Raw genomic sequence first — 27,303 nt, 5'->3', positions numbered from 1 at the left:
GATATGGTAATGTTTACGCAACGCTTAAAAAGACAGTATAAGTCATTATAATCAGTAATTATGTCCCACTGGATGCAACAAATGCCTCGTTTATAATGGGTTTTATTGGTTTTGTGTCGTCATGCCGGGACACGGCATCACAATGCGGTAAGGGGCGTAACATTGCCGTCTCACGCTTGAGGTATTCGGCCAATCACAACGCACTAAATAGCTGGCCAATCAGAGCACGCCTTGCTTCTCAGAACGATGAACTTTGTAAAAATCGATGCGTTTCAGAAAGGCGGTGCATACAGGAGCAACAATAATATACAGTATGTGGAAAATAATGTGTTTTTTAACCTTAAACCACATAAACACATTGCACTACACCAAATACATCTGCTAAATGCGTAAATTTATTAATATTATTACATTTATTATTTAAATGCATTTTTATTAACATCTGCAAAATTCATAAATGTAAATGTATTAATATTTTGAATTTGTCTTTTTTATGTAAAATATTAAAAATATTAAATTTTTGGTCATTTTTGATACGTGCTTTTGTTATTTTCATCAGTTTAGCTTTATTTTTCATTTTAGTACTTCAACTTATTTCAGTTAGTTGCCAAAGCACTTTTTTTAATCTAATAAGTTTATCTAATATTTTATTAGCTTTACTTCAATAATCAAAAACAATTTTAATAGTTTTAGTTTTAGTTAACTGGTGAGTAGGAATTGCAACATTACAAATGTAAAAAAAAAAAAAAAAAAAAATTTTTAAAATGTTTTAATTATCTACAAGTAAAACAAAACAAAAAATGTCACAGGTAAATTTACTTACATTTTAAAAGTTGAAAATACAAAACGGTCTATAAAAATAGTGTTCAAAATAACAGCAGCCTAGATATTCAATATTAAGACCATTGATGGCAGCAGCGCACAAAATCACAAAACCGGTGTTAACAATACAAAACAAGTGTGAAAAGTGATAAAATGTCAAAAAACAGGCACCTTATATACACAGCGAACATAATATTTACAATAAAATAAATTTTCGTATTAAAAACGCAATAAACAGTTAAAACAGTTACCCTGCCTGTTGTCGACTGCATTACTCTATTTAGTACTGCAGTTTGTTGAAGTATCTTTGCACTCTTGGCTAAACGTTGGAATTAAAAGACCCTCCACATGGGCGACACACACATGTGCGGCTTATAAACCTTCGGGGAGCAGTCTTTGAGTCGAAACACTGTTATGACCCAATATTTTGCTTTAAAGACATATCGTCCGTTTGTTTTGTTTACAAATGTTATGTTTCAAATCCACACGCCAGATTAAACACAATAAACACTTCTGGAGGATGAAATGCCATGACTTCAGTCGATCTATAAAAGATATAAATAAATACTTTGCAAACTGCGTATAAAATTTCGACAGATATATTACACCATGTGAAAGGAAAGAACTTCAGATGTTTGTAATTTCAGATCTATAAGACCTACGGATGTGACATTAGCACACTCTTTGGAGTGCAGTACACGAAACAGCCCCAAAGGAGCCACAGAACGCTCCAAACTGGAGTAAGGCAAGGTGCGAAACATTAGAATGTCACTAAACCCCTCTGGAAGTGTGTGATAACATCCCATTGAGGCATGAATACAGACTGCCGATTTGTGAAGTGGTTGATGTTGAAAATGGTGTTTTGGAAACAGTGGTTTAGAACATAAGTTGCACCTAAAATGCCTTCAAAATGATATACAATGAAGAAAATTCATCTGTGAACAAGTGATAATGTCTGAAAAATGCACCCCAGTGAAAACAAAAGCTCCGTCCTGTCTGGAAACGTTGGGTTATTGCCATCTTCAAGTATCTCCAGGGAATGACATTTAGAACATCTGCTCTGGTCTGAGACAAATATGTTTATATGGATTGACACCACAGTTTCTTCTAATTGCTTTTCTTTCGTCATTTATACATCTGTCCTTAATTTATAAGGGCTAAATCACCAGCCACAACAAACTTCTAGAGAGTTCAGAAGTTGTCATTTCCTCCATTTGTTGGTTTAAAAATAATGTCTGATGTCTGATTTTCACAGTTTGTTTGCGAAAACATCAGATATTCTTGTCTTGCAACCTTTCCATTCCAGTGGTTTTAATTTAAGCTAAACTCTGGCCTCCAAGTTGTTTGTATACAAATCATACAGCAACCATGGTCTTCATGTTGTAGATGCTAAAAAACGCAATGCACCATTAGTTCTATTCACCAAATCTGTGGAAAATATAATAATCTAGTAACTTATTTCCAAGTCTGAATAGTATTTGAAGACTTTGCGGATCCATTCAGAGTAGAAGGCCACGTTGACGAAGACGGCAGGACGCCTAGCGACGGCACATCCGCGGCCGTTGATGCTCACACCCACTATGACCTTGCTCTCTCCTTCCTGGCACACCAATGGGCCACCGTAGTCTTTCTGTAAGAGGTGAATCGATAAGGATAGAGGTCACTCTCACGAAACAAACATCGTCGTCTGAAACGATACTCCTCAAAAACCAAGATCTGATTCGTACCTCACAAACGCCTTGGTCTCTCTTGCCTCCAGCGCAGATTTTGGTCTCTGTGATGGGCAGAATACCCTTGTGGCTTTGGGAACACCTCTTGTTGCTGACAATTGGAAGTCCCACCATCTTCAGACTGCCCTCATGACCTGTGCCTAACAGAGAGCTCAAAGGGTCAGTTTTAATAGAAATGTAATTGTCTGGAAAGGTTTGAATGCAAAAGCAATTATCTTTATTTATTTGGCCCTATGTGTCTATATAACTCAACACGGGTTTGGGAAAATGAGTTAAATATGAGGTAAGAATGTTTAGTTTGTACTAGAATGTATTTTAATGATGATTAAAATAGAGTGAGATTAAATATTTGTGTATCTTGTTCTTGTTCCACAAGATACAAACACGAACAAAAGATGCCATAAATCATTGGGATTATTATCAAGACCATCTAAATGCATTCTAGAGTTGTGTTTTGAAGACCAGAGTTTTCAGCTTTTATATATTTTTCTATGTTTTATATCTGCCATTTTAACAAAGCAAATTCCTATAAATAATTAAGTTCATAATGTAGTGTAGATTAACCATAATATATATTTTATTTTATAATTGATATAAAATACATGAATTATATATTATATATTTTAAAATATAGAATTATAATATTACTATTATTTATATCGGCACTAGTTCAAAGGAAAAAGGAAGGAAAAACATCTGTGTTTATATATATATATATATATATATGCATATAGGTGTATCTCAATAAATTAGAATGTCGTGGAAAAGTTATTTATTTCAGTAATTCAACTCAAATTGTGAAACTCGTGTATTAAATCAATTCAATGCACACAGACTGAAGTAGTTTAAGTCTTTGGTTCTTTTAATTGTGATGATTTTGGCTCACATTTAACAAAAACCCACCAATTCACTATCTCAACAAATTAGAATACTTCATAAAAAAACATTTTTAGTGAATTGTTGGCCTTCTGGAAAGTATGTTCATTTACTGTATATGTACTCAATACTTGGTAGGGGCTCCTTTTGCTTTAATTACTACCTCCATTCGGCGTGACATGGAGGTGATCAGTTTGTGGCGCTGCTGAGGTGGTATGGAAGCCCAGGTTTCTTTGACAGTGGCCTTCAGCTCATCTGCATTTTTTGGTCTCTTGTTTCTCATTTTCCTCTTGACAATACCCCATAGATTCTCAATGGGGTTCAGGTCTGGTGAGTTTGCTGGCCAGTCAAGCACACCAACACCATGGTCATTTAACCAACTTTTGGTGCTTTTGGCAGTGTGGGCAGGTGCCAAATCCTGCTGGAAAATGAAATCAGCATCTTTATAAAGCTGGTCAGCAGAAGGAATCATGAAGTGCTCCAAAATTTCTTGGTAAACGGGTGCAGTGACTTTGGTTTTCAAAAAACACAATGGACCAACACCAGCAGATGACATTGCACCCCAAATCATCACAGACTGTGGAAACTTAACACTGGACTTCAAGCAACTTGGGCTCTGAGCTTCACCCTTCCTCCAGACTCTAGGACCTTGGTTTCCAAATGAAATACAAAACTTGCTCTCATCTGAAAAGAGGACTTTGGACCACTGAGCAACAGTCCAGTTCTTCTTCTCCTTAGCCCAGGTAAGACGCCTCTGACGTTGTCTGTGGTTCAGAAATGGCTTATTAACAAGAGGAATACGACAACTGTAGCCAAATTCCTTGACGCGTCTGTGTGTGGTGGCTCTTGATGCCTTGACCCCAGCCTCAGTCCATTCCTTTGGGTGAAGTTCACCCAAATTCTTGAATCAATTTTGCTTGAAAATCCTCGTAAGGCTGCGGTTCTCTCGGCTGGTTGTGCATCTTTTTCTTCCACACTTTTTCCTTCCACTCAACTTTCTGTTAACATGCTTGGATACAGCACTCTGTGAACAGCCAGCTTCTTTGGCAATGAATGTTTGTGGCTTACCTTCTTGTGAAGGGTGTCAATGATTGTCTTCTGGACAACTGTCAGATCAGCAGTCTTCCCCATGATTGTGTAGCCTAGTGAACCAAACTGAGAGACCATTTTGAAGGCTCAGGAAACCTTTGCAGGTGTTTTAAGTTGATTAGCTGATTGGCACGTCACCATATTCTAATTTGTTGAGATAGTGAATTGGTGGGTTTTTGATAAATGTGAGCCAAAATCATCACAATTAAAAGAACCAAAGACTTAAACTACTTCAGTCTGTGTGCATTGAATTTATTTAATACACGAGTTTCACAATTTGAGTTGAATTACTGAAATAAATGAACTTTTCCACGACATTCTAATTTATTGAGATGCACCTATATATATATATATATATATAGCTAGTGCTGTCAGAAAAAGTAATAGTGATTCTTAGTAATTCTTAGTAAATAGTAATATTATCAACCTTATTTAATGTAAAAAAAAAACATCACAAACTCATTGATTAACACTGACAGCCTAAAACATACATATATTTGAATTCTGTTCATATAGAATTGAATATACCACAGTACAATAGAAAAGAGATGAACAGAATGGAATAAGTAAAGAATAATGAAAATGGACAATTGCACCTTTGATATTCATTTATTCATTAATTCTCTTCAGACTCTACTATTTATTTTGCATAATATAACCAGAGAAATATGTAGTAATTATTTAAAATACTTTTTTTTAGGTTTTCAACACAAAAATAAAACTGAAATGAACAATTTAACAATGATTACATTTGCTTAGAAAATCATAATGAGATTTTGATCGAATTGAAGCGATTAAGAATTCAGCAATAAGTAAAATATTTGACAAATATGCATGAAAACATTTTACTACAAATAAGTCTTTATTCTGATTATTGGAAATAATCACATTAATGGGGCACATGTAAACATAGACAGTGTTGCTGAATAGAATAGAATAGAATAGAATAGAATAGAATAGAATAGAATAGAATAGTACCTTTAGTGTCTCCCCAGCCGTACATGAGGCAGTAGATGCCTTCTGCGACAGCACATCCTGCGACAGGAAGCAGCACAGTTCGCACATGCTCAGAGAGAGGGGCAGGCCTGGGCATAAGACTATGAGTTACCATAAAGATGGTTGGATGGATGAGAAGATGAATGAGCAGATGGATAAATGCACTTACGTTGTGAGTTTGAGCAAGGCCAAGTTGGATCCCTCGGGCCCGCAGACCACATGTGCGATCCGGAGACCCTGTGTGCTGGTGGACGCGTTGAGATGAAGAAGCCCCACCTGCACGTTGTACTCCGAGAGGTCAGGAACGCTGAGGAACACGCAAGAAACACTATATGTAAGCATATATGTCAAGTACAGAAGTTATATTACAACTAAAGTATGCAACTTAAGTATAAGTAGAATGGTGATAAGTCATTTGAGCCTTCTGAAAATATATAATCTGATGTGGATCGCAGACAGAGCGGAGAAGACTTTCTACAAGTGTGAGATATGTAAGTTGGCGAGCATCCCTGGTAAAGTCATCTCCAGTTCTGATCAAGGTGCAGAGGTCAGTTCTAGCGTCCAGCCCAGCCTGTGTCTTCATGTGAAGCATAAGATAGCTGAACCCACCGGGGAGCAGATCTGGGGAATGTAGAGATGATCTAAAAGCCAGACACGCTCGTTCTCGTTCTCCTTCTGTCCCCCTTTTCCCTCTCAAACTAAACAGAGCCAGCAGGTTTTCACTCAAATGCCACTGAAGCAGATCCACAGGCGTATATCATGCAGCCGAACACAGAGTCTAAACAGATGCACCACTGACAGAGCAGAGAGCAATCAGTCACAACTCGAGCGGATCTGTCACTACTCTCTCTTAAACCGGAAACTCTGGACCCGCATGTCTCATAGAAAACATCAACTGACAGATGGGAACACAAGGCCGGGATGGGCCAGAATCATGCACGCCTAAGAATGAGGAAAACTCAAATGTGGTTGCATTGACAAGAGAGAGTGGCTAGATAATAGTGGCTACATGTGTTGGATGGAAGGATTACCAGGTAGAGAAGCACTGTTGATCAGTCAGAACCCATTCCTCTCTGATGAGAGAGCCACCGCACCAATGTTTGTTCCTGCAGGAGGAGAATTATTCAGAATGTGTCGTGACTGTCCCCCAAGCTATAAATATTACATATTTTTCTGAATTTTCTAGATACTAAAACATATTATTTTAGCCAAATATCCTAAATCATAATTCCAATTTGAAAAAAATGTAACTATAAACAATATTTTAGTGTTCCACATATATGCAAATGTATTTAACCTTTTTTAATAAGACATTCAGCATGTGCAATCCAAATAAGTACATTTGAGATTTTGTAAATTAGAAGTTATGCTCATTTTTTTCTTTTTTCCAACAGAGAATGTACTTTTCCTTAAATTATATCACAATACTGTACATTGTAGCAAGTTGTAACCTGCAGTTGTTACCTAAAATAGATTTTTACCTGATTTAACCTATGAACTTAGTTTTGTAGGTATAAATATATAGTTCAGTCATGAAACTCCACATGGTTTACATGCAATCTGCTAGCAATCACATAATTTCCTACATGGCACAAGTCAAATGGCCCCTGCTGATTTTGAAGTCTATGATATTGCTTGCTCAATATTTACATAGTCTGGTTCAGTTAGCTCTAAGCTGGTCCTCGTGCTAAAAGATTTTGCTGAAACCCTCCACCTCCCCCAGCTCCACCTGTCTAGATCTGCCTAGATCAGATCCATACTTTCTCTGCAGCAGCGTGCATGGCAGATCTAGTCTGCCAAGACCAAATACTTTAACACTGCCATGTCCATTAACATGCTAAAACTATTGTCATGAGTTGTCATGAATGAAATAATTCTTTCATTGATTTTATATAATATTTTGACTTGAATAAAACCATTAATTCAGATGTTGCCATTTTTTTTGTGTATATTTAATATTTGTTTAAAACACAGTATTCTTTTTATCTTCATATTTGCTTTAAATTACTTAGGTTGACTTAGATTATACATAATAGTTCATACTGGTGAAACAGGATGTGTGTACCCTTTCTGAATGCTGACCACCCAGCTTCCATCCTCTGCCCGCTGCACCTGCATCCCCCCAACAATCCGTGTGGTTTTGTGTATAAAACAAGATGGTTTTGGTCCTCCACCTGCTGAGAGCAAAAGAAGTAACTGTTAAAGAAGACATACAGTATAAAAGATAACACAATAAAAATATGTATCTTTTTGAAAACATATTGTATATGCACTATAGAATATCATAGTCAAGTGGTTTCATGACCCAGATTTTACGCTGAACATAAAAACTGTACAGGCCCTGTACATAATAAGCAAAATTAATAACAGGCTGACAAAAATGTAAATGTAAATGTAATTATGTACATTTTTTGTGAAAGCAAAGCAAATGAATCAATCAACCTATACAAATCAATAGGACATTTGTGCTGTAGTTGTTGCATAGTGATTAAATGTTTTATTTCATATTTATTTAATTTTTATATTATTTATTCTGTGTTTTATTTATTATTTGCATTTAGCACATTTTTTCTTTGGTGACCACAAGAGGCCAGCGACCCACCAATTGAGAACCACTGTATGGTTATTATCTGCTAAAAAACAACAACAAAAAAATTATTTAAACTTACTCTTTTGATGGTCATCCAATAACAATGATTTACCTGAATAATAAAGACATTAAATGTTAGTTTGCACTCAAAACTAGCAACAGAATATTATAATGAAACATTTGACGTACATTTTACCCCTTGTTAAAAAACTTTCAGACAAACATTCATTAAATAAAATGGTGATATTGTTGAAACTTACAACCCGAATTCTGGAAATGTTGGGACGTTTTTTTAAATTTGAATAAAATAAAAACTAAAAGAATTTCAAATCACATGAGCCAATATTTTATTCACAATAGAACATAAAGAACATAACAAATGTTTAAACTGAGAAATTTTACACTTTTATCCACTAAATGAGCTTGTTTCAAATTTGATGCCTGCTAAAGGTCTCAAAAAAGTTGGCACGGGGGCAACAAAGGGCTGAAAAAGCAAGAAATTTTGAAAAGATTCAGCTGGGAGAACATCTAGAAACTAATTAAGTTAACTGACATCAGGTCTGTAACATGATTAGCTATAAAAGGGATGTCTTAGAGAGGCAGAGTCTTTCATAAGTAAAGATGGGCAAAGGCTCTCCAATCTGTGAAAGAGTGTGTAAAAAGATTGTGGAATACTTTAAAAACAACATTCCTCAACATCAAATTGCAAAGGCTTTGCAAATCTCATCATCTGCAGTACATAACATCATGAAAAGTTTCAGAGAAACTGAAGAAATCTCTGTACGTAAGGGACAAGGCTGAAGACCTTTGTTGGATGCCCGTGGTCTTCGGGCCCTCAGACAACACTGCATCACTCATCGGCATGATTCTGTCATTGACTTTTACTAAATGGGCCCAGGAATACTTCCAGAAACCACTGTCGGTAAACATAGTTTGCTGTTCCATCTGCTGATGCCAACTAAAGCTCTATCATGCAAAAAGGAAGCCATATGTGAACATGGTCCAGAAGCGCCGTCGTGTCCTGTGGGGAAAAGTGTTCTATGGTCAGACGAGTCCAAATTTGACATTCTTGTTGGAAATCACGGACACCGTGTCCTCCAGGCTAAAGAGGAGCCAAGCATTCAAAAGCCAGCATCTCTGATGGTAGTGCATATGATTTGGGCAGCTTGCATGTTTTGGAAGGCACTATGAATGCTGAAAGGTATATATGTAAAGGTTTTAGAGCAACATATGCTCCCCTCCAGATGACTATTTCAGCAGGACAATGCAAAACCACATACTGCAGCTATAACAACAGCATGGCTTCGTAGTAGAAGAGTCCGTGTGCTGAATTGGCCTGCCTGCAGTCCAGATTTTTCACCTACAGAGAACATTTGGTGCATCATTAAACGAAAAATACATCAAAGACAACCACAAACTCCAGCTGGAAACCTATATCAGGCAAGAATGGGACCAAATTCCAACACCAAAACTCCAGAAACTCATAACCTCGATGCCCAGACATCTTCAAACTGTTTTGAAAAGAAGAGGAGATGCTACACCATGGTAAACATGCCCCCGTCCCAACTATTTTGAGACCTGTAGCAGGCATCAAATTTGAAATGAGCTCATTTTGTTCGTAAAATGTAAAAATTTCACAGTTTAAACATTTATGTTATCTATGTTCTATTGTGAATAAAATATTGTCTCATGTGATTTGAAATTCTTTTAGTTTTCATTTTATTCAAATTTAAAAAAACGTCCCAAAATTTCCGGAATTCGGGTTGTAAAAAGAATCTAATATAATTTGGATAAACCTAAATATAATCATGGAACTATACCCAGAAGAACATGTTTCCTATTATGATGTTGAATGCCAAGCCTACACAAACAGCATCTCACTCATCATCAACATGCACTAGCAGACCATCACAAATGTGCCTGAATGAAACACAATTATAAAAATCCAGCTGCAGTGACACAGCTGCATGGGCACAAAGATGAAGAGGATTACATCTGTCTGGCATTATAGTGTGACGCCTCGTTTGAGGAGACAATATCCACTGACACAAACTCAATCCATAACATCCAACAGGCTTTGAAAGCTACAAATGATGACAAAATACCCCTGGCGTGGAGGTCGAGACCCTGTCTGTCATCATAACCAGAGTTGTGTGCCATTCAGAATTCAATTGAGTATGTGTTTTACATTCCAACTGGATTTCTGAATTTGAAATGAGGTTGTAGAATGTAGGATTTCAAGGAAAGGAATTGAGGGAAGTGGAAAACGTACTGCATATTGAATGAATTAATATAACTAACTATATATGTAGAGCTATATACACTATATTGCCAAAAGTATTGGGACACCCCCTTCTAATGATCAGGTTTGATTACTTTAATAATTTCCATGAGTACAAATCTTGATGTTTAAGCACATAATAATATTCAAGGGAATTGTGTGCTTCTAATTTTATAACAACAGTTTGGACAGGAGCCTTTTCTATCATGACAATGCCTCTGTGTTTAAGGCAAAGTTCAAAAAGAAACGATTGATTCAGTCAGCGTGGAAGAACATGACTGGTCCAGCTGAACACCTCTGGTGTGATTTTAAATGCAGACCTTGAACCAAAAACTCATCACCAAACACCAATGACTTGTACATACAGTATATGGACACAAATATTGGGACACCACCCTGCTTTAGAACAGAAAAAGACACTTCCAAAACTGTGGCAACAAAGATGGAAACATAATTCATGTACAGTATTTAAAAATTGTATTTCCATCTCTGTTGCAACAGTTCTGGAAGTGGTCTGCATTTAAAGTCACACCAGAGGTGTTCAGCTGGGCAGAGGCACTGTCATGTTAGAACAGAAAGGGGTCCTGTCCAAACTGTTCCTATAAAATTAGAAGCACACAATTCAATAGAATATCATTATATGCTTAAACATTTGTACTCATGTAAATTACTAAAGTAGTCAAACCTGTTCATTAGAAGTGGGTGTCCCAATACTTTTGCAATATAGTATGCAGTTTTTAACTAGTACAGGAAAAAGTCCAGACATAATGATAGAACAAAAGACAGACAGACAGACAGAGACAGAAAGATAGAACAACCAGCTTCACCAAGTAAACACCAAACCAGAAGCCAGCCTGAACCAGTTTGAAGATTCAAGCTGGTCTATGCTGGTCTTTTAACCAGGAAAAAGAGGACAGAAACAGGAAGTAGGAAACTCACATCGCTCTAGTCCGCAGTAGTCCCAAGGAATGGAGGAGTTGGACGTGTAACACCATGGCCCATGCTTATCTCGGTCTGGATTCCTGCACAAGTTCAACTCTAAGCCCGCGCTGGCCTTCGCTGACTGCAAATCTCTCCTACACACACACACACACACACACACACAAAAACAAAGAACAGGAAATCAGCTACTCAGTTCAGAGAAACAGGCCAGCACAAGAGGAATGGAAATGTTGACTCGTATGTCGTTGTGTGACAAGATGTTCAAAGAAGGAATCATATTAATATCATCCCTCCAGCACCCATAAAAGTTCCAAAGTATGAACTCAGTACAGTCGCTGCAGCTCTGCGTATTACACCACCTGTCCTCAAGGCTACACACAAGCCAGGCCGAAACTGCATGCCAAGCGACTTTTACAGAGTTGACTTACCAAGAAAATAAATCATAGAGCGAGACAGACAGCCCTCGGATCGCAGGGACTGAAAACCCAGAATGAAAAATGTATAGGAAGCAAAGAGTGATAGAGTGGAGAGGTAATTTCTCGTCCCCGGTGACCGCTGAACAAGCCAACGTTGAGTTTTCTCAGAGACAACCTTTCGACCCCATGTGAGGCAGACTCATTGGCTGGACGCCATTTGAAGAAGCTGATTGGCTTTGATCTGCCCGTGTTTTGAGAGCGGGGGACAGCACTTCCTGGGATCAGAGGTCACTCCTGCAACATGTCCATCTGTCTGTGCCATTTTGGCTTTTAAAATTCCTGTAAATTAAGTGATGTTAACAGCTTAGCCCGAGCTGAGGGACTACAGGATGCTGAGCGAGCTGCTTTATGGGGCATTTGTCTCCCGTGGAACAGTGTGTGGCATTTTCAGTGTATCAGTGATGAATATATATCTCTCCCTTCTCTGTTTGTTATCACTGCCTCAGTTCTCTTTCAGTGTTGTAATACTGCTTGATAACCGCCTTTCAAAACAACCTCAACATCACTGCTAATAAATGACTTCTACAAAGAAAACTGGTTCCAAGAGTCAACAGGAACCCACGAGAGAGTAAAGTTGCAGAAAAAGTGCTAAATATTTCAAAACCTTGTGAACTGCCTCCCTGCCTACATAGACAACTGCCTTCTAAGACGGCATCCTAACTGGAATGGAACATCGTTCGTGAGTGACCAAAGCCCAAAGTATACTTCGGTCGTCCGTGGTCATGATGGTCCGCACACTGTCCGCATGACGTTATTGTCATTACCAGACTTTGTGGAAGTCCGTGGTAAATGAAGCACACCTGGGCCTTGATTTGAAGTGCTCTACATAGTCAGGTGCCATAAAAATAGTGTTCAATATGTAACAGCACAAAACACTCACAACTGATTTCAGTACAGGCAATGCAAGATGAATGACACAAAACTCAATACACAATATCTGTTAATATTATGGATAAAATACACAGATTTCAGGTAAAACAGTCTTTTTTGCTATTTTTAATTGATTACTTCATATTGAGCATTGAATAATTGATTTTGTGTAGTATATTATATCAACATTTCACTCGTTTGCCAGTCATCTTGAATCTTTTCACTAAACACATTGCATAATTAACTACATTTTGGAACAGATTAGCATTGAAAGTGTTTACAGCTTCTTAAAATTTTAGAAATCTGTCATTAAGAAACAAACATTGATTGATACTGTATTTTGAATAATGGAGGGAACATACTCCCTTGATATATTTTTTTCACAGATATTGTGAAGACTAATTATCATATAATTAAACATTTATTATAAATCTATTGTTAAGAAAGTAAATATATTGTTTTTATTTAAAATTTCCATTGTGTCATCAAATAGAATTTCTATTTGATGTAACTATGTTTCCAATTAGGTTATTAGGGCCTTGTGAAATAACCCCCAATTCAATTTTATTTTTTACTTTTTAATCCATTTTATTTCAGTTTATTGTTTTAATAAAATTTTGATAATCAAAAACTCGCCTAATCAATTTAATTCAAAAATATTTTATCACTTTATTACATTTTTACAATAAACCTAATTTAACAGGGCTCGTTGGATATTTTTTCAGAATTTATTTATTTTTATTAATATTTTATTATTATTTATTATATTAATGTAATAGAATGAACGATTTACAATTGCTTTTATTTTTGGGCTGCATAACAGAGGTATAAATCAAAATATAAATTAAAAATTGTTTGATATTCTGTGAAAATGTTTTAATAAACTGTATTATTATTACAAGGTCTATATTCTATTGTACAATAGTAATATATGTCTGTCATAATTTCTTCAAGATAAAACAAACTTTTATTTTGTCAGGCTGTAGTGAAAACCTGCATGACTCATTCACACAGATACACACAAACCATGCAGGCTTCATATTTAAATAGCAGTCTTTTGCGGTTTAATATTCACAATAGACACTAGTCCAAATCACAACTGATTACATGTTCCCTACTTATGATTTCAGACAATGGCAGCCAGTGGTTTTCTTTGTACATTGGTAAGTAGTAAGTATCTTGACTTTGAAAAAAATGACACATGGCAGCTTTAAATGGTTTCAGTGATTTCATGGAAACATGTACCTGAATGTGTGGTCGGACCACAGCCCACAAGGAATACCAGATCTTGTTTTCGACAAATTACCACGGTAACTCTCGCCGTTGTCTTCATAACATTCTAGGGCACAGATAAAACAGATGTAAGGATAACACAAACAATGTTAACATGTATAAACACATGCATGTACCTTCAGTAAAACCCATGCTTATTCAAAGCTCCGTGTTTAGATTATTTATGGATTTGCTGATTGTATCCATGCTGTCATGAAGTAAGCATGTTTGAAATAGCATTTTATTAGTGGGGAAGGGCCAATTTCACGTCAGGGGCCACTTTACAATTGGTGGTTGGCAAACATGTAAGGGAAAAAAGCTTTTGTCTGTGCCAACATCTGACTGAAGTTTGAGTGAATCCAGAGAGGCACTGCCCTGTCTCTCTGACCTGAAACCTCAAAGGGACTCTTCTGGTGAGAAATGTGTCTTTTGAAACACAAAGCTGGAACATTCATGAAAAAAGAGATTATTCTAACAGGACGGATTACACAGTTTGTACAGAAGATTCTTTTTCTTTTAGGACTGCTTGTGTGACACAGACGAAGGGGAATGTGAGGGTACCCAGAACAAAACCACACTCGAGCTGGGTGCCAGAGCTTTACAGGCAGTCTCCATACGTCCATGATGGCGCCTGTGCGCAAAACATCTTTGTCTTTCATCATTAAAATTCTTGTAAATTATGATGAGCTAAGCATTTTGGAACAACACACTTCATTATGTGGTTAAACACGGTTCATGATTCCTAGCCATGCGATGAGTGTAAGTGTGTAAGAAGTGTGTGTGGGCTCACCTGTGCTGTCAGAGCTCTCTGAATCACATCTGGGGATGTTGGTACAGAAAGCTTTGCGTACTTTTGGGTCTGTGGTGAAACACCAGGGAATTTCAGAGCCATCGGGGTTCCTGCAAAAGTTCTCCCTGAGATCCCTGAGTGGGACACAATTTAGTAAAATCATTTTTGCATATATATTTTTCTTGCTTATTCTTTTTTAGAATGTTAGGACCGATTTAGGATCAAATCCTAGGATCAGCCCATAACTAGGGGCTAGAATATAAAAAAAAAAACACTTTGATTTTTGCCAGTAAGCTCCCACCTAGCAACTGGAGCTATTTTTATTTTTTTTTTAATATTTACAATACTGTATATTTGTAGTGTTTTTCCTGGAATCATAAAATTGAGCATCATTGTGAAATTTCAATGTACTTTTTTATTTGATCATTAAGTTTCCTCAAGAGTGCATCATAATGATTGTATGACAGAGTTAAAACAGAAATAAAACTGTCACACTGATTCAAAACTCTGACTAAATTATTCAAATTATATTTTGCCATGTGATGTTTTATATATTGAAAAGGTTTATTTAAAATGAATGCAGTAAATATTGCTGTACTGTATATTTTGAGGAAATTTTCATTTAGCAAGAAGCATTATAGAAAACATGCCTTCTACAATTTTTGTTGTATTTTATTTTATTTCGTCAAATAATCTGAATCTAACTGGTTTCAGTAGCTGTTTGGTGGTAAGTAAGATTCACCATAAGGTTGTAAGAAATATGGGTAACCATTTAATATAGGGGCCTATTATTAACATATAGATTGCATATTAGTACTTCATGTGGAATATTCTGCATGGCCACATTCTACATTCCTTAAAATAAAGTGTGACCGAAATATACAAAATACACATTTTAATATTTTATATATTTTAGCTATATCACCCAGCAACTACCTAACAAAGTCCTAGCAATCACCAGAACACCTTATCAACCACACAGAAACATGCTGAGCCGTCCTGAAAAACACAAGTGTAGCATGACTCACTTGCATTTATAGTTGTGAGGTGTGTATGAATGGTTGTGAGGAAAAAGGGCGTCCCAGCGTTGACAGGTCACACCTGCAGGGGTCACATTGACTGTACCCCTGTAACCCTCTCCCTGACCCAGAAAACAAGAGGTGGTCACCTCCACTTTCACATCATTATCTGAGTCTGAACAAGAGAAAGAGAGAGGGAATGTTAGGAATTCCAAGCATCAGCATTTGAAAAATGTTTCCATTAGAAACATACCATGGATGAAATACAGGAGTAACACTTGAACCACGAGATTTATGACGATTCAGTGCACCTGTACACAATCCCTAGGCTAAACTAAATATCACACACATACAAGTATCTGTGATAGGAGAGTGATTTCCTCCACATGCGTTAGAAACATTAAACTCAAAACATACAATATTCGAATAATATAATATAATATAACATAATATAATATAATCAGGCATAAAATGGAGAGATGTTTGGATCACAGCATAACACAACGTCACAATATCACAACAAAACAAAAACAAAAATACAGCTAAAACTCAAATGCAAATGTTTCATAGAATGAAAGGTGGAAAAGTGAACATACCACACACACTTATGTTACAGTACTCCCATGGTGTGTTTTTGTCCATTGTGTAACACCACGGACGCACATCATTATTGGGATTGCGGCAGTAGTTGTCATCCAGGCCTTTACCTACATGCCTATAAATACAGAAACAGATGAGCATGTTGAAAATCACGCAATTGGTGTGTGTGTGTGTGTGTGTGTGTGTCTGTGTGTGTACATATGAATGTGTACCTGTGAGGCTGGTAGGTGTGTTTATGAGGTTTCTGTGAGTCCCATCTCTGGCACTCTTTCCCACTCTCTGTGTGATCCATGGGCCCTCTGTATGTTTCCCCATTACACTTCATACACTCCACTACAAACATACATGCACACAGGTATTACGAACACCAAATGCACACACTGTCATGCAGACAGTACATCAAACACAAATATACTGACACACGGTATTCTCAAATACAGATTTGCACAGCCACAAAATCACATATTATATACAGTATTGAAGAGGTCATCTCTAACCTTCTGAACACTGGGGCAGTCCACATTCCTGGTGCCGAGTCTCAGTGAGTTCAGTGAAGCACCAGGGTCCACTTGGATCATTGTCCGGGTTTCGGCAAAAGTTCTGACGCAGGTCAAACTTTTTGTGTCTGGCAGGCTTGAAACTGAAAAATCAATATATAGAGATAATAAGAGAGGCAAAACAGTTTAAAATTAAGTCATTGTGATCAACCAGCTCTTTTTCAGGGGTGTCCAGCCCTTTTCCTGCAAGGCCACTGTCCTGCAGAGTTTAGCTCTATTTAAAAACACATTAGCTAATCGAGGTCTTCAAGATTACTTCCAGGTGTATTGGAACAGGTTAGAAAAGAATGTTGCAGAGTTTCAGGAGCAGGATTGGACACACATGGTCTTTTGGAACACTGATTGAATAAATCAGCTCAGTTAGCCTAAAAGATCAGCTTAGACAAGTATGAATTTTGAGTTAGTTCTAGTCCTAGTTCAGCTTGAGAACTGGTATAGCCATGCTGTTCAACAGCAAAACTTAGCAGATGAAGCTGGTTGACCAGCATGGTCATTCCCAGTGAAGCTGGTTGGCTCCCTGATGGAGCTAGTTAAGAAACCTGGTGGTCTTTCAGCAGAGGTCCACACCAGCATAGTCTACATTCTACAGGTTGACCAAAACGGTCTACTATAAGGGTGTCCAATATTTGCTCCTGGAGGGCCACCTTATACACCTGAATCAGTTGATCAAGGTCTTCTGGATTACAAATAATTCTGAACAGGTATGTCAGAGCTAAACTCTGCAGGAAAGTGGCCCTCCAGGAGCAGGACTGGACACCCCTGGTCGACCAGGTCCTACAATCCTATATACAATAAGCAGTATGGATGGTCTTCCACAGGTACCTTCAAATTTGCCCTGCAGAGTTTAGCTCAGGGGTCCTCAACTCTGGACTGAGATCCACTTTCCTGCAGAGTTTAGCTCCAATTTGCCTCAATACACCTGCCTGGAAGTTTCTAGTATGCCTAGTAAGACCTTGAATAGTTGATCCAGGTGTGTTTAATTGGGGTTGGAGCTAAACTCTGCAGGACAGTGGCCTTCCAGGTCTGAGTTTGGACACCACTGCTCTACCAGGTTGACTTGATTCAATCATCTAAATCAGCCTGGACCAGCTAACAACCATGTAAACCAAGCACATTGTGCGCCAACAGATGCTATCTGATTATCTAAATCTGAGTCAACCTAAACCTTTGAATTGATCTGGGAAACTCCTGTTGCTTCTAAAACATCAAAATAATTTAGAATGGCACCAAATCATGATACGATCTAAACAAAATCCATGCAGAGCAAATGAATTGCTTAAACAACTGGGTTACGAAAGGCGTGCTGCGCTGGAATGGACTGTGTTCCTGCATCTGGATCTTGTGGCTGGTTCCACATGAGGCCTGAGATCTCTACAGCTAATGATGTTGTGCTAACAGATGTTAGCCAGCTATTTCTCTCTGGCTGCCAACAGACACTCTCGCACTCTGAATGCAATCTGAACAGAAAATGTTAAACTTTCCTTAATCCCATTTACAACACCAGGAGGTCATATGGGTTGGAAACTGGTCATTTATTGGAAACCTTTCGTTTGTGTTTGTACAAAACGTTTACATCTCATAAAGAGACATTTCTGGGAAGCAGGTTGCTGTTGGCTGGCCACCGGTTCTGGAACCAGCACCAACACCTCATTGGTAGAAAAAGGGCTTGCGCTTTTTGTCTTCTCAGAAAAGATTTACTTGGTTCTCATCACTTTCTCTCTGATGATTTTCTACTGTCTCCCCATTTGGCCGAATGGATGGGGCAGGTGGACACACTGTGCTGGTGGATAGATTGAGAGGAAAAAGATCTTATCACATGGAAAAAGGTTTGAAGGGAATCGAAGTCGGAAAGTACTGTTATCCATAGGGAGGAGAAGGTCTGGATTAGCATCTGTGCGCTAGTCTCGAATGCTGCTCATATTTTAATGTGTCTGCGGCTTTGTGAGCTCAGCTGGAGGGCAGACAGAACATGACTTCAGTCCATAAATCCTCCTCCTCTCGTTCTTTCTCTATCTTTCTTTCATTCTCTCACCTCTAAAATCTTTATACAGCTTGTAAGTGGTGTAACTCATAGAGCTAATAACATCTTGGCTAACAAGGACCTGGCAACAATTGACCACATTAACCAGATTGGCTCGTGTTCACGCAGTCAAGGCATCACTCCGTACAGTCCCACTTAACTTCTGTTGTCAGAATGATGACTCTGAAACGACCAGGCCTGAAAGCAATCTCATCTGCAGTCTAGACTAATCAGCAATTGGCAGACAGCATGCTGGCGACGATTAACAGCTAATGCTGAGTCTGCGCTAGGAACAGCGAAGACTATTGCGAAAATTGCTAGCTGTCAGAGACCATATGAAAGTTGCAAATGAGAAGTTTACTGAGAGAATGAGTTGCAGAGGAGTGAACGGTTTAAGAGTCAGAGGTGAGAATTCACTATGAATTGCATTGTTTATTGCCTGCAGATATTTACACAGAGTGGATAAAAAGGTTAATGCTATTTACACAAAGTGTCAACGGAACTTAAATGCTATTTACTCTGAGTATAAATATTGTTAGATAATGTTTGCACACAGTGTAAATGGCAACAATTAGCATTTTGTTTACAAGTGCAAACAGTGATAGATGCTATTCACACAAAGTGTAAATAGAAGTGATATGCTATTTATATTCTTTTAAATAGTTTGTACTTTATTTGAATGCACCGGCTGCATTGTTGTAGAACCCGATTCACTAAGGAATCAAGACATGTCACAATGCGGCATGTCAGCGCCTTGTTCCTCCCCAAAATGCATTTCTATTGGGCGAGACCAATTTTTGGGGGTACTTTATTTGGTGCCTGTCTATAAATGAATAATAAAAAGCTTTCTGGTTCATTCATTTTCAATTATTAAAGTAAAATTTTACTTGTGTTCATGTGGGATGGACATATTCCAGGCTTGACACGTAATTCCAGCCTTTGTGAATGATCTTCTCCCCTTGTAGTTGACACCTGACCCAATGATGCACTCTTTCACATAGTCTGTGGAAAACATACGCCACAAAGATATTCATATAACGTGAAACTATAAATGTTGTTTACAGATTACACATTTCGTTGACATCCTGAGGAGATTTAAGTCTCCAAACACGAGTTTTACTGTCGATTCTTGCTGGAAACATAAACATACGGCATCTTGTTAACGTCAACACTTATCGTCATGATTTTTTATGTTTTGTTTGCTGTTTGCCGCCAAATGGCTCAAGCTTGTGTTGTTTACAATGACAGAGGTGATTTTATACATAGGAAGCAGTAATTTCACACTTTAAAACCAGTGATCTAAACAAACATGACTGGCATTTGCTCGGTATTCCAAGAAAACGTTTCCAGGAAACTTTAGAAGAAATAAAAGTAAAAAGTCAAGTGTGAGTGAACTTCTTCGAAAAAGTATTGCAAATATTTACCTTTCTTCTCATAAAGGTCGTAATTGGGTTTTCGCTCTCTTTTTGCGCCTTCAGAGAAACGGTCAAAGGGAAGTAAGTGACATTTCCTGTTTATGTGGTCAAAGTAGAATGCCCTGTAAGGAGGCAAATAGAGAAAACCAAGATAACTAAAGACAACTGTTGGGTCAGAGATCCACCTGGATCAGATGAGGGTCTCATTTGTTGAACCAATTGTTCACCCAAAAATTTGAATTACTTTCATGTCGTAAAAAACCTGGATGACTGGATTTCAAAACAACACTGGTCACCATTGACTTCAATGGACTGCATGGACAAAAAAACACTCAAAATATCTTATTTTTTGTTCCAAAGAAAAACAAAGAAACATCAGGGTGTGTAAATGATAACAGAATTGTCATTTTTAGGTGAACTATCCCATGATTACATGTGCTTGTGTCACCTGCAGGACTTCTTGCTCTTGTTGCATTTGTGTGCGCAGTCATCCAGCGAGAGATTCCTAATTCGAGGAGATTCCGGACAGTCTGTACAAAGCAGCCGGCTGTTTTCACTTTTCTGATACCTTTGCAATGTCTGTTTCCTGCACTCTGAACAAAAGAGACAAGGAGATTAAACACAAACACATATGCAGATACTTAAAACACACACGTACATGTACAATCGTAATCTCATACATGTGGGAGCTGTCACACACATTATCAGAAAGGTCATTCTGAGGAAATGGTACCATTTGTGCCAAATTTGTGTCTATGTGACTTAAAACTGATATAATTTGACAGATTTTACCCTCTTTAGCAATGTGATGTGAAATAACTTTTTAAATAGTATTATGTTTAAATCATTTTAATAGGCTACATATAAAAAAAAAAAACTTGCCTGCATTTTAGTTTTATTGAAATTTAAATGATCATCCTCTTTGTAACCTGTCTTTAAAATCGTGCTTTTAATTATTTTTACAATATTAACACTGCCATTTAAAATTTTGGGGTCTGTAAATTTTTTAATATTTTTTTGAAAGTCTCTTATGCTCACCAAAGCTACATTTATTACATAAAATAGTAATATTATTAAATATTATTAAAATTTAAAACAACAGTTTATTCTATTTTGAAAGCTGAATTTACAGCAGTCATTAGTCCAGTCTTCATGATCCTTCAGAAATCATTCTAATATGCTGATTTGCTGTTCATGAAATATCTCTTATTATTATCAATATTGAAAACAGTTATGCTGCTTAATATTTTTAAGCATAAAATGTGATACATTCTTTGGTCACACTTTATATTAGGTGGCCTTAACTACTATGTACTTACATCAAAAAATAAGTACAATGTACTTATTGTGGTCATATTGTATTGCAAAACACTTTTGCTACTATTGAGGTGGGATACGGGTAGGCTAGGGACAGGTTTGGTGGTATGGGTAGGTTTAAGGGTGGGTTAAGGTGTAAGGGACGGGTCAACAGTGTTATTATAAATTTAATTGCAGAAATTAATTACAGATGTAACTACATATAGGTATTTTTAAAAATATAAGTACAATGTAAAAGCATGTATGTACACAATAAGTTCATTGTATCAAATAATTAATTTAAATGTAAGTACATAGTAGTTAAGGCCACCTAATATAAAGTGGGACCCATTCTTTTAATGATTCTTCCCAGCAGGCACATAATGTCATAAGACGTCGATATTTGGTTAAATTTTGGTTGCAACATCCAGTGACCAAAATTCAATGTCAATTCAACATCTAATGTCAATGTTAATTTGATGTCCAATACCGACGCGAGTTGACATTGATATTTGTTGTTTTTCGGTTGTAAAACCAAAATGCAATGTTAAGTCAACGTTAAATTGGTGTCAAATACTGACGTCAACCCGATTTTAATTTCTTAACCAAAATGCAACGTCTGTCCGACGTCATGTCCAATGTGAACCTGACGTTATATTGACATCTTGTGCCTGCTGGGTTTGATGTCAAAGGGTCTTAAACAAAAGCAAGCAGAGTAAACATAACTAAACTCATCAGCATTTACATCCTTTCACATTAGCAAAATCAGGTTTCCGTTTCTATTTCATGACAGTCTCATCTGCAGAAATGACTGAGAGGCCAGTTAGTGGGGCCCAGACTCTCATGATTCACTGCACTCTGGTGGTCCGAGGACATTCCAAAAGTCAGCTTACATACATGTGCAAAGCCCACATTGTAACTCCCACACTAAAACATCTTCTTTCTAGTGTTTCCTTACACTCTTTATTTTCTGATCTGTACTATTAAATGTTGACCATACAGTTCACCCAAAACTTAAAGGGATAGTTCACCCAAAAATGTCATTAAATTCTGTCATTAATTACTCACCCTCATGTCGTTCCAAACGTGTAAGACCTTCGTTCATCTTCGGAACACAAATTAAGATATTTTTTCTGAATTCCGAGAGCTCTCTGACCCACCCATAGACAGCAAGGATCCTAACACGATCAAGGCTCAGAAACGTAGCAGGGACATCATTAAAATAATCAATGTGACATCAATGGTTCAACTGTAATTTTATGAAGCTACAAGAATACTTTTTGTTCGCAAACAAAACAAAAATAATGAAATTTACAGTTGAACCACTGATGTCACATGGATTATTTTAATGATCTCCTTGCTACGTGTTAGGATCTTTGCTGTCTATGGGAGGGTCAGAAAGCTCTCGGAATTCATCAAAAATATCTTAATTTGTGTTTTGAAGATGAACAAAGGTCTTACAGGTTTGGAACGACATAAGGGTGAGTAATTAATGACGGAATTTTCATTTTTGGGTGAACTATCCCTTTAAAATTATGTCATTATCGTCTCCTATTGTCTTGTCAATGTAGTCTACACAACTCTCATGAATCATATGAAACCTTTGTGTGAGGAACACACTGAAATGTAAGACATTATTCACGGATAATCTTCCCAACAGTGAGCTTTTAACTGGAGAACAGCAGGAACCGAACCACTGAGTCAGAGAGTTCATGCACTTCATGTGTATTTAAGGCTTCTGGATGCCCGTCTGAATTCTACAAGGATGTTGCATTTGTAGGTTTCACAAGGTTGCTCACAAGTACCCATCTGCAGACCTTCAAAGCACACTTCTGCTTAATTAGTAGTAATATGGACTCCACAGCAAACTACTACTGTAAGGGCTTAAAGGAATAACTACTCAATAATTACTTCCCCCTCATGTCGTTCCAAACCCGTAAGTCCTTCATTCATCTTCAGAAAACAAATTAAGATATTTTTGATGAAATCCTAGAGCTTTCTGACCCTGCATATACAGCAACACAACTGACACGTTCAAGGCCCAGAAAGGTAGTAAAGACATTGTTAAAATAGTCCATGTTACATTGAGAATACTTTTTGAATTATCGAATAAAGTCATTATTTTGTTTTCTTTGCACACAAAAAGTATTCTTGGGTCAGAAAGCTCTCGGATTTCATCAAAAATATCTTAAGTTGTGTTCCGAAGATGAATGAAGGTCTTACGGGTTTTGGAACGACATGAGGGTGAGTAATAAATGACAGAATTTTCATTTTCGGGTGAACTACTCCTTTAAAATCTCATATCCTTCAAGAAAAAGCTAAGAACAAACTGGTTTAACTTCATTTTGAACAAAATCAGGCCAAAACAAAGTTTCTTTGGAGTTTGTTTTGGGAGTTTGAAACAGCTTGCCATATCTAACTCTCCGGAAAAATAAGGTCTGCTGTTAAACACCTTCAAACTATGATTGGTTCATGGCTCCGCCTTCTTTTTTTTTGTTCATTTCATCTGTTCAGTCCAACAAGGTCAGATTTCCGAGAGTAAAATCACAAACATACTGAAGAGCTGCTTTATAGCAAAAATAAAAACATTTAAAGTGACACTGCTTTGCCACGAGCTGGAAAAGTGTGAGGAAAGGACCCAGCACATATTTACATATTCATCCAAACGCTTCTCTCAACACTATAGGTAGAGTCGAGATGTTCACTTACAGCAGGGGTGCCCAACCCTGTTCCTGGAGATCTACCTTCCTGCAGCATTCAGTTCCAATCCTGATCAAACACACCTGTCTGTAATTATCAACTGCTCCTTCAGACCCTAATTAGTTGGTTCAGTTGTGTTTGATCAGGGCTGGAGCTGAACTCTGCAAGAAGGTAGATTTGGGCACCCCTGACTTATAGTATACTACTGCAAAGGTATTTCAAACTTCTTTTTATCCTAAGCGAAGAATGAAAAAGAACTTCTCCATGAGTATATTGAGGCCTTTAAGGTTACATCAGTGAAATTTAAGCGAATTCCAGGCTTGACACAAAAGCAGGTTTTGTTTCCATTGTCAGTAGTGTAGAGATGTATGAAGCACAGCTCTGATATGCTGTTGGTCAAGCATGGCAAATTTGCGAGACCAACTTGAACATGAGCAAAATGTGTGTGGCGAACTTATTCACCCTGAGAAGAAACTCCATATCACATGTATTCCTATTGGAATGTCACCAATTAAGCAACAATAAATGTGACTGCACATTTAGGGTGGCATTTGGGACTAAACTTGACCAGATCATTGCTTCAAAACTTTTCAGTCGCTCACAAATTGGACTAATCAATTTGTTTTAGGAATCACTGAATCACAAGTGTTACCAATGAATAATAACTCAAATTTCAGTATGTTCCTCACAAAAATCTATTGACTTTCAAGTTTGTCTAATTTTATGTAGTTTTACATTTGACAGGCATGCTCACTTCCTTTTGGGTGAACTATTCCTCTTCAAATCTGATAATAGAAGTATTAACATCTCTCCCATATGCCGTTATCTCACTCAGCACGGGCATGAACTTGGATCTGCTCTGTGCAGTAGTCCTGGGCCCGGTGCCCTGATTATCAAGTGATTTGGTAAACTGTTGAAAATCAGCGGTGTAAGGTAACACTCAGTTTGCTTCAGACACGCGCAGTGCTGGCGAATCTCCTGCCGAACTCCTGTGGCTGAAGTGGTTTTGGTGAGAACACATTATTAATGTTTGGGCCGCATCTGAACACATCTGGATTTCATCGAGCTGCTCCTCAAACATTGATCTTTTCCTTCAGCGCCCCAATTAGACTCCTTTAAATTCCTCTTTCTGGCCTGTCGGGGGCATCTTTATCTCCAAGCCTGCTTATTAGATTTGGCTAAATCTCTTCCTTAAATAACAACGGGATGATGTTTATGGTAGCAATGAGGACGGGCATCAGAGAAACATCAGCATTAATGGTTTCAGTCTGACTCACTAATGTCCTTTCCTTTCCTAAAGCTTCAGTGAAAGTTTGAAGAACTTCTCGATCTGTGTTTACGCAGCACATCTGGTCCGGTGAATATTTGCAATGGTGAAATATGGGAGAAATGGCTCTGTCCAGATGTTGCACAGCACGTCGATAACGCCCGCTTTAAAGAGTCCATTCACCCCATATGTGCTTTTGCCCATTGCGGGAAATGTGCACTCTGGGAAGGGTCTGTTGCATTGCTGTAGTGCATCTAACGATGCATGTCACTGTTATTCAGCATCAGTTTCTTCAGTGGAACAGGACTGAAAGCAGTGTATATGTTGGCGCTTTTATAAACCATTTACAATTTCAGGCTCTCTCAAGATGATACTGCAGAAAAGTGTCTTGCTAAAAAATACAATAGATTAACACTTTTGGGATTTGAACCTACAACCTACCAGTCCAGATCTTTAACCACTAGGCCACACCAGCCCATCACTACATGATGCATGTAACACCCTCAGGCTTCAGTTTATGAGACTGAAACATGAGAAAAGGTCAATGGATTTGTGTAAAATCCAAACCAAATATACATTAGTGTGAATAGGGACAGTTTGAAAACTATGGCCTCCTAAACATATATTAAAAACCCCTTGGATTGTTTATTTGTATTTTTAGATTTCCACCCAAAAACTGGGAGGATGTTTTTTGTTTTTATTAAATTGTTTTAAACTCAAACGAACCCCTCAGCCACTCTGTGTGGAAAAAGATGAGCTCCTTTTTCAGCAATCCTTAACCATCCAACAATTTACCATAATGGCCATAGTTTCAACTATGCACTGTTAAAATGTCATCTTTATAATAATATCTCACATTTCTAAGAGTTTAGAGTTTCAACTTAAGTTTCTTCATCAGTAAAGTCATTCAAAGTGGCTGAAAAGTGCAATGAACTTGCAGCTGGTCGTAACCTACTGGTCGTAACCACTTTGCAACAATTAAACTTCATTCAAAGGTAATAAAGTTTAATTAAACCCAATTTAAGAGCATTGAGAGTGAGAGTTTACAGTGTACTTTGTCATTAATACGAGATCTCCTTAAGACAGAGGAAGAATCCTCTCGAATATTTTTGTTATTTTGTTTAATTTCTTGTTATGACACTGGCTTGTAGTTCCACTAGTAGCCTGTGACCGCAGTAAATAAGGAATTAGATCACCATGGTAAAGAGAGTCTTAAATACAGAACATACACAAAATAATATCCAATATCATTAGAATCACATTACCCTCAAAATGAATTTATAAACAAGCACATCACTTAGCCTATTTTCAAAGGCAACATGAAGTAGTTATGAATGCATAACCTGATGAACTTCTGTTTAATCTATGTATTATTTCTCAAAGCAGTCTAACAGTGACATATTTGCATTGTGTTCAAAACGATTTAAAACACGATCAGTTACTAATCAATAACGCACTTCGGCTTCACGTGTGCGTTACGCGCTGGTCACTCACCCACATCCACAGACAGTAAGACGCACAGAAGAACTTGATAAATCCGCATTATGTCCGACTTCATGATTCTCGGTTTGATATTCCAGGATTTGGGATGGAGAGTTTATAAGGTCCGAGCTGGTGCTGCTGCTGGTGTGAGTGATGACCAGAAACGGCTCGCAGCGATCTCTCTCTCTCTTCTTTCTCACTCACGCTCTCCCT

At 37.6% G+C, this 27,303-nt stretch overlaps 1 protein-coding gene across 1 annotated transcript; it reads right to left on the bottom strand.

The window, feature by feature from the left end:
* Window positions 1-808: 808 nt before the first annotated feature.
* Window positions 809-27,303, bottom strand: hgfa (hepatocyte growth factor a). The gene is made up of 18 exons (XM_058773439.1): window positions 27,103-27,303; window positions 20,794-20,938; window positions 20,355-20,467; window positions 19,818-19,932; window positions 16,851-16,993; window positions 16,566-16,686; window positions 16,350-16,468; window positions 15,763-15,928; window positions 14,735-14,868; window positions 13,918-14,011; window positions 11,324-11,460; window positions 8,183-8,215; window positions 7,579-7,690; window positions 6,545-6,619; window positions 5,683-5,820; window positions 5,496-5,602; window positions 2,550-2,692; window positions 809-2,452 (listed from the first exon to the last, which is right to left on the bottom strand). Exons 1-18 carry the CDS (start codon window positions 27,164-27,166, stop codon window positions 2,270-2,272), a joined length of 2,142 nt encoding a protein of 713 aa, XP_058629422.1. The 5' UTR covers window positions 27,167-27,303; the 3' UTR covers window positions 809-2,269.

This window comes from Onychostoma macrolepis, chromosome 04 (assembly GCF_012432095.1).
Source record: "Onychostoma macrolepis isolate SWU-2019 chromosome 04, ASM1243209v1, whole genome shotgun sequence".
Classification (NCBI taxonomy): Eukaryota; Metazoa; Chordata; class Actinopteri; order Cypriniformes; family Cyprinidae; genus Onychostoma; species Onychostoma macrolepis.
This window is presented reverse-complemented; position numbering and strand designations above follow the sequence as displayed.

Excerpts from the sequence above, each read along its gene's own strand:
- hgfa (XM_058773439.1), bottom strand. The coding sequence starts at position 27,166 with ATGAAGTCGGACATAATGCGGATTTATCAAGTTCTTCTGTGCGTCTTA. Across the intron at positions 11,461-13,917 it reads TGGTCCGACCACACATTCAG|GAGAGATTTGCAGTCAGCGA; the intron begins GTACATGTTTCC and ends GTGTGTGTGTAG. Across the intron at positions 5,603-5,682 it reads GCCTTGCTCAAACTCACAAC|GCCTGCCCCTCTCTCTGAGC; the intron begins GTAAGTGCATTT and ends TCTTATGCCCAG.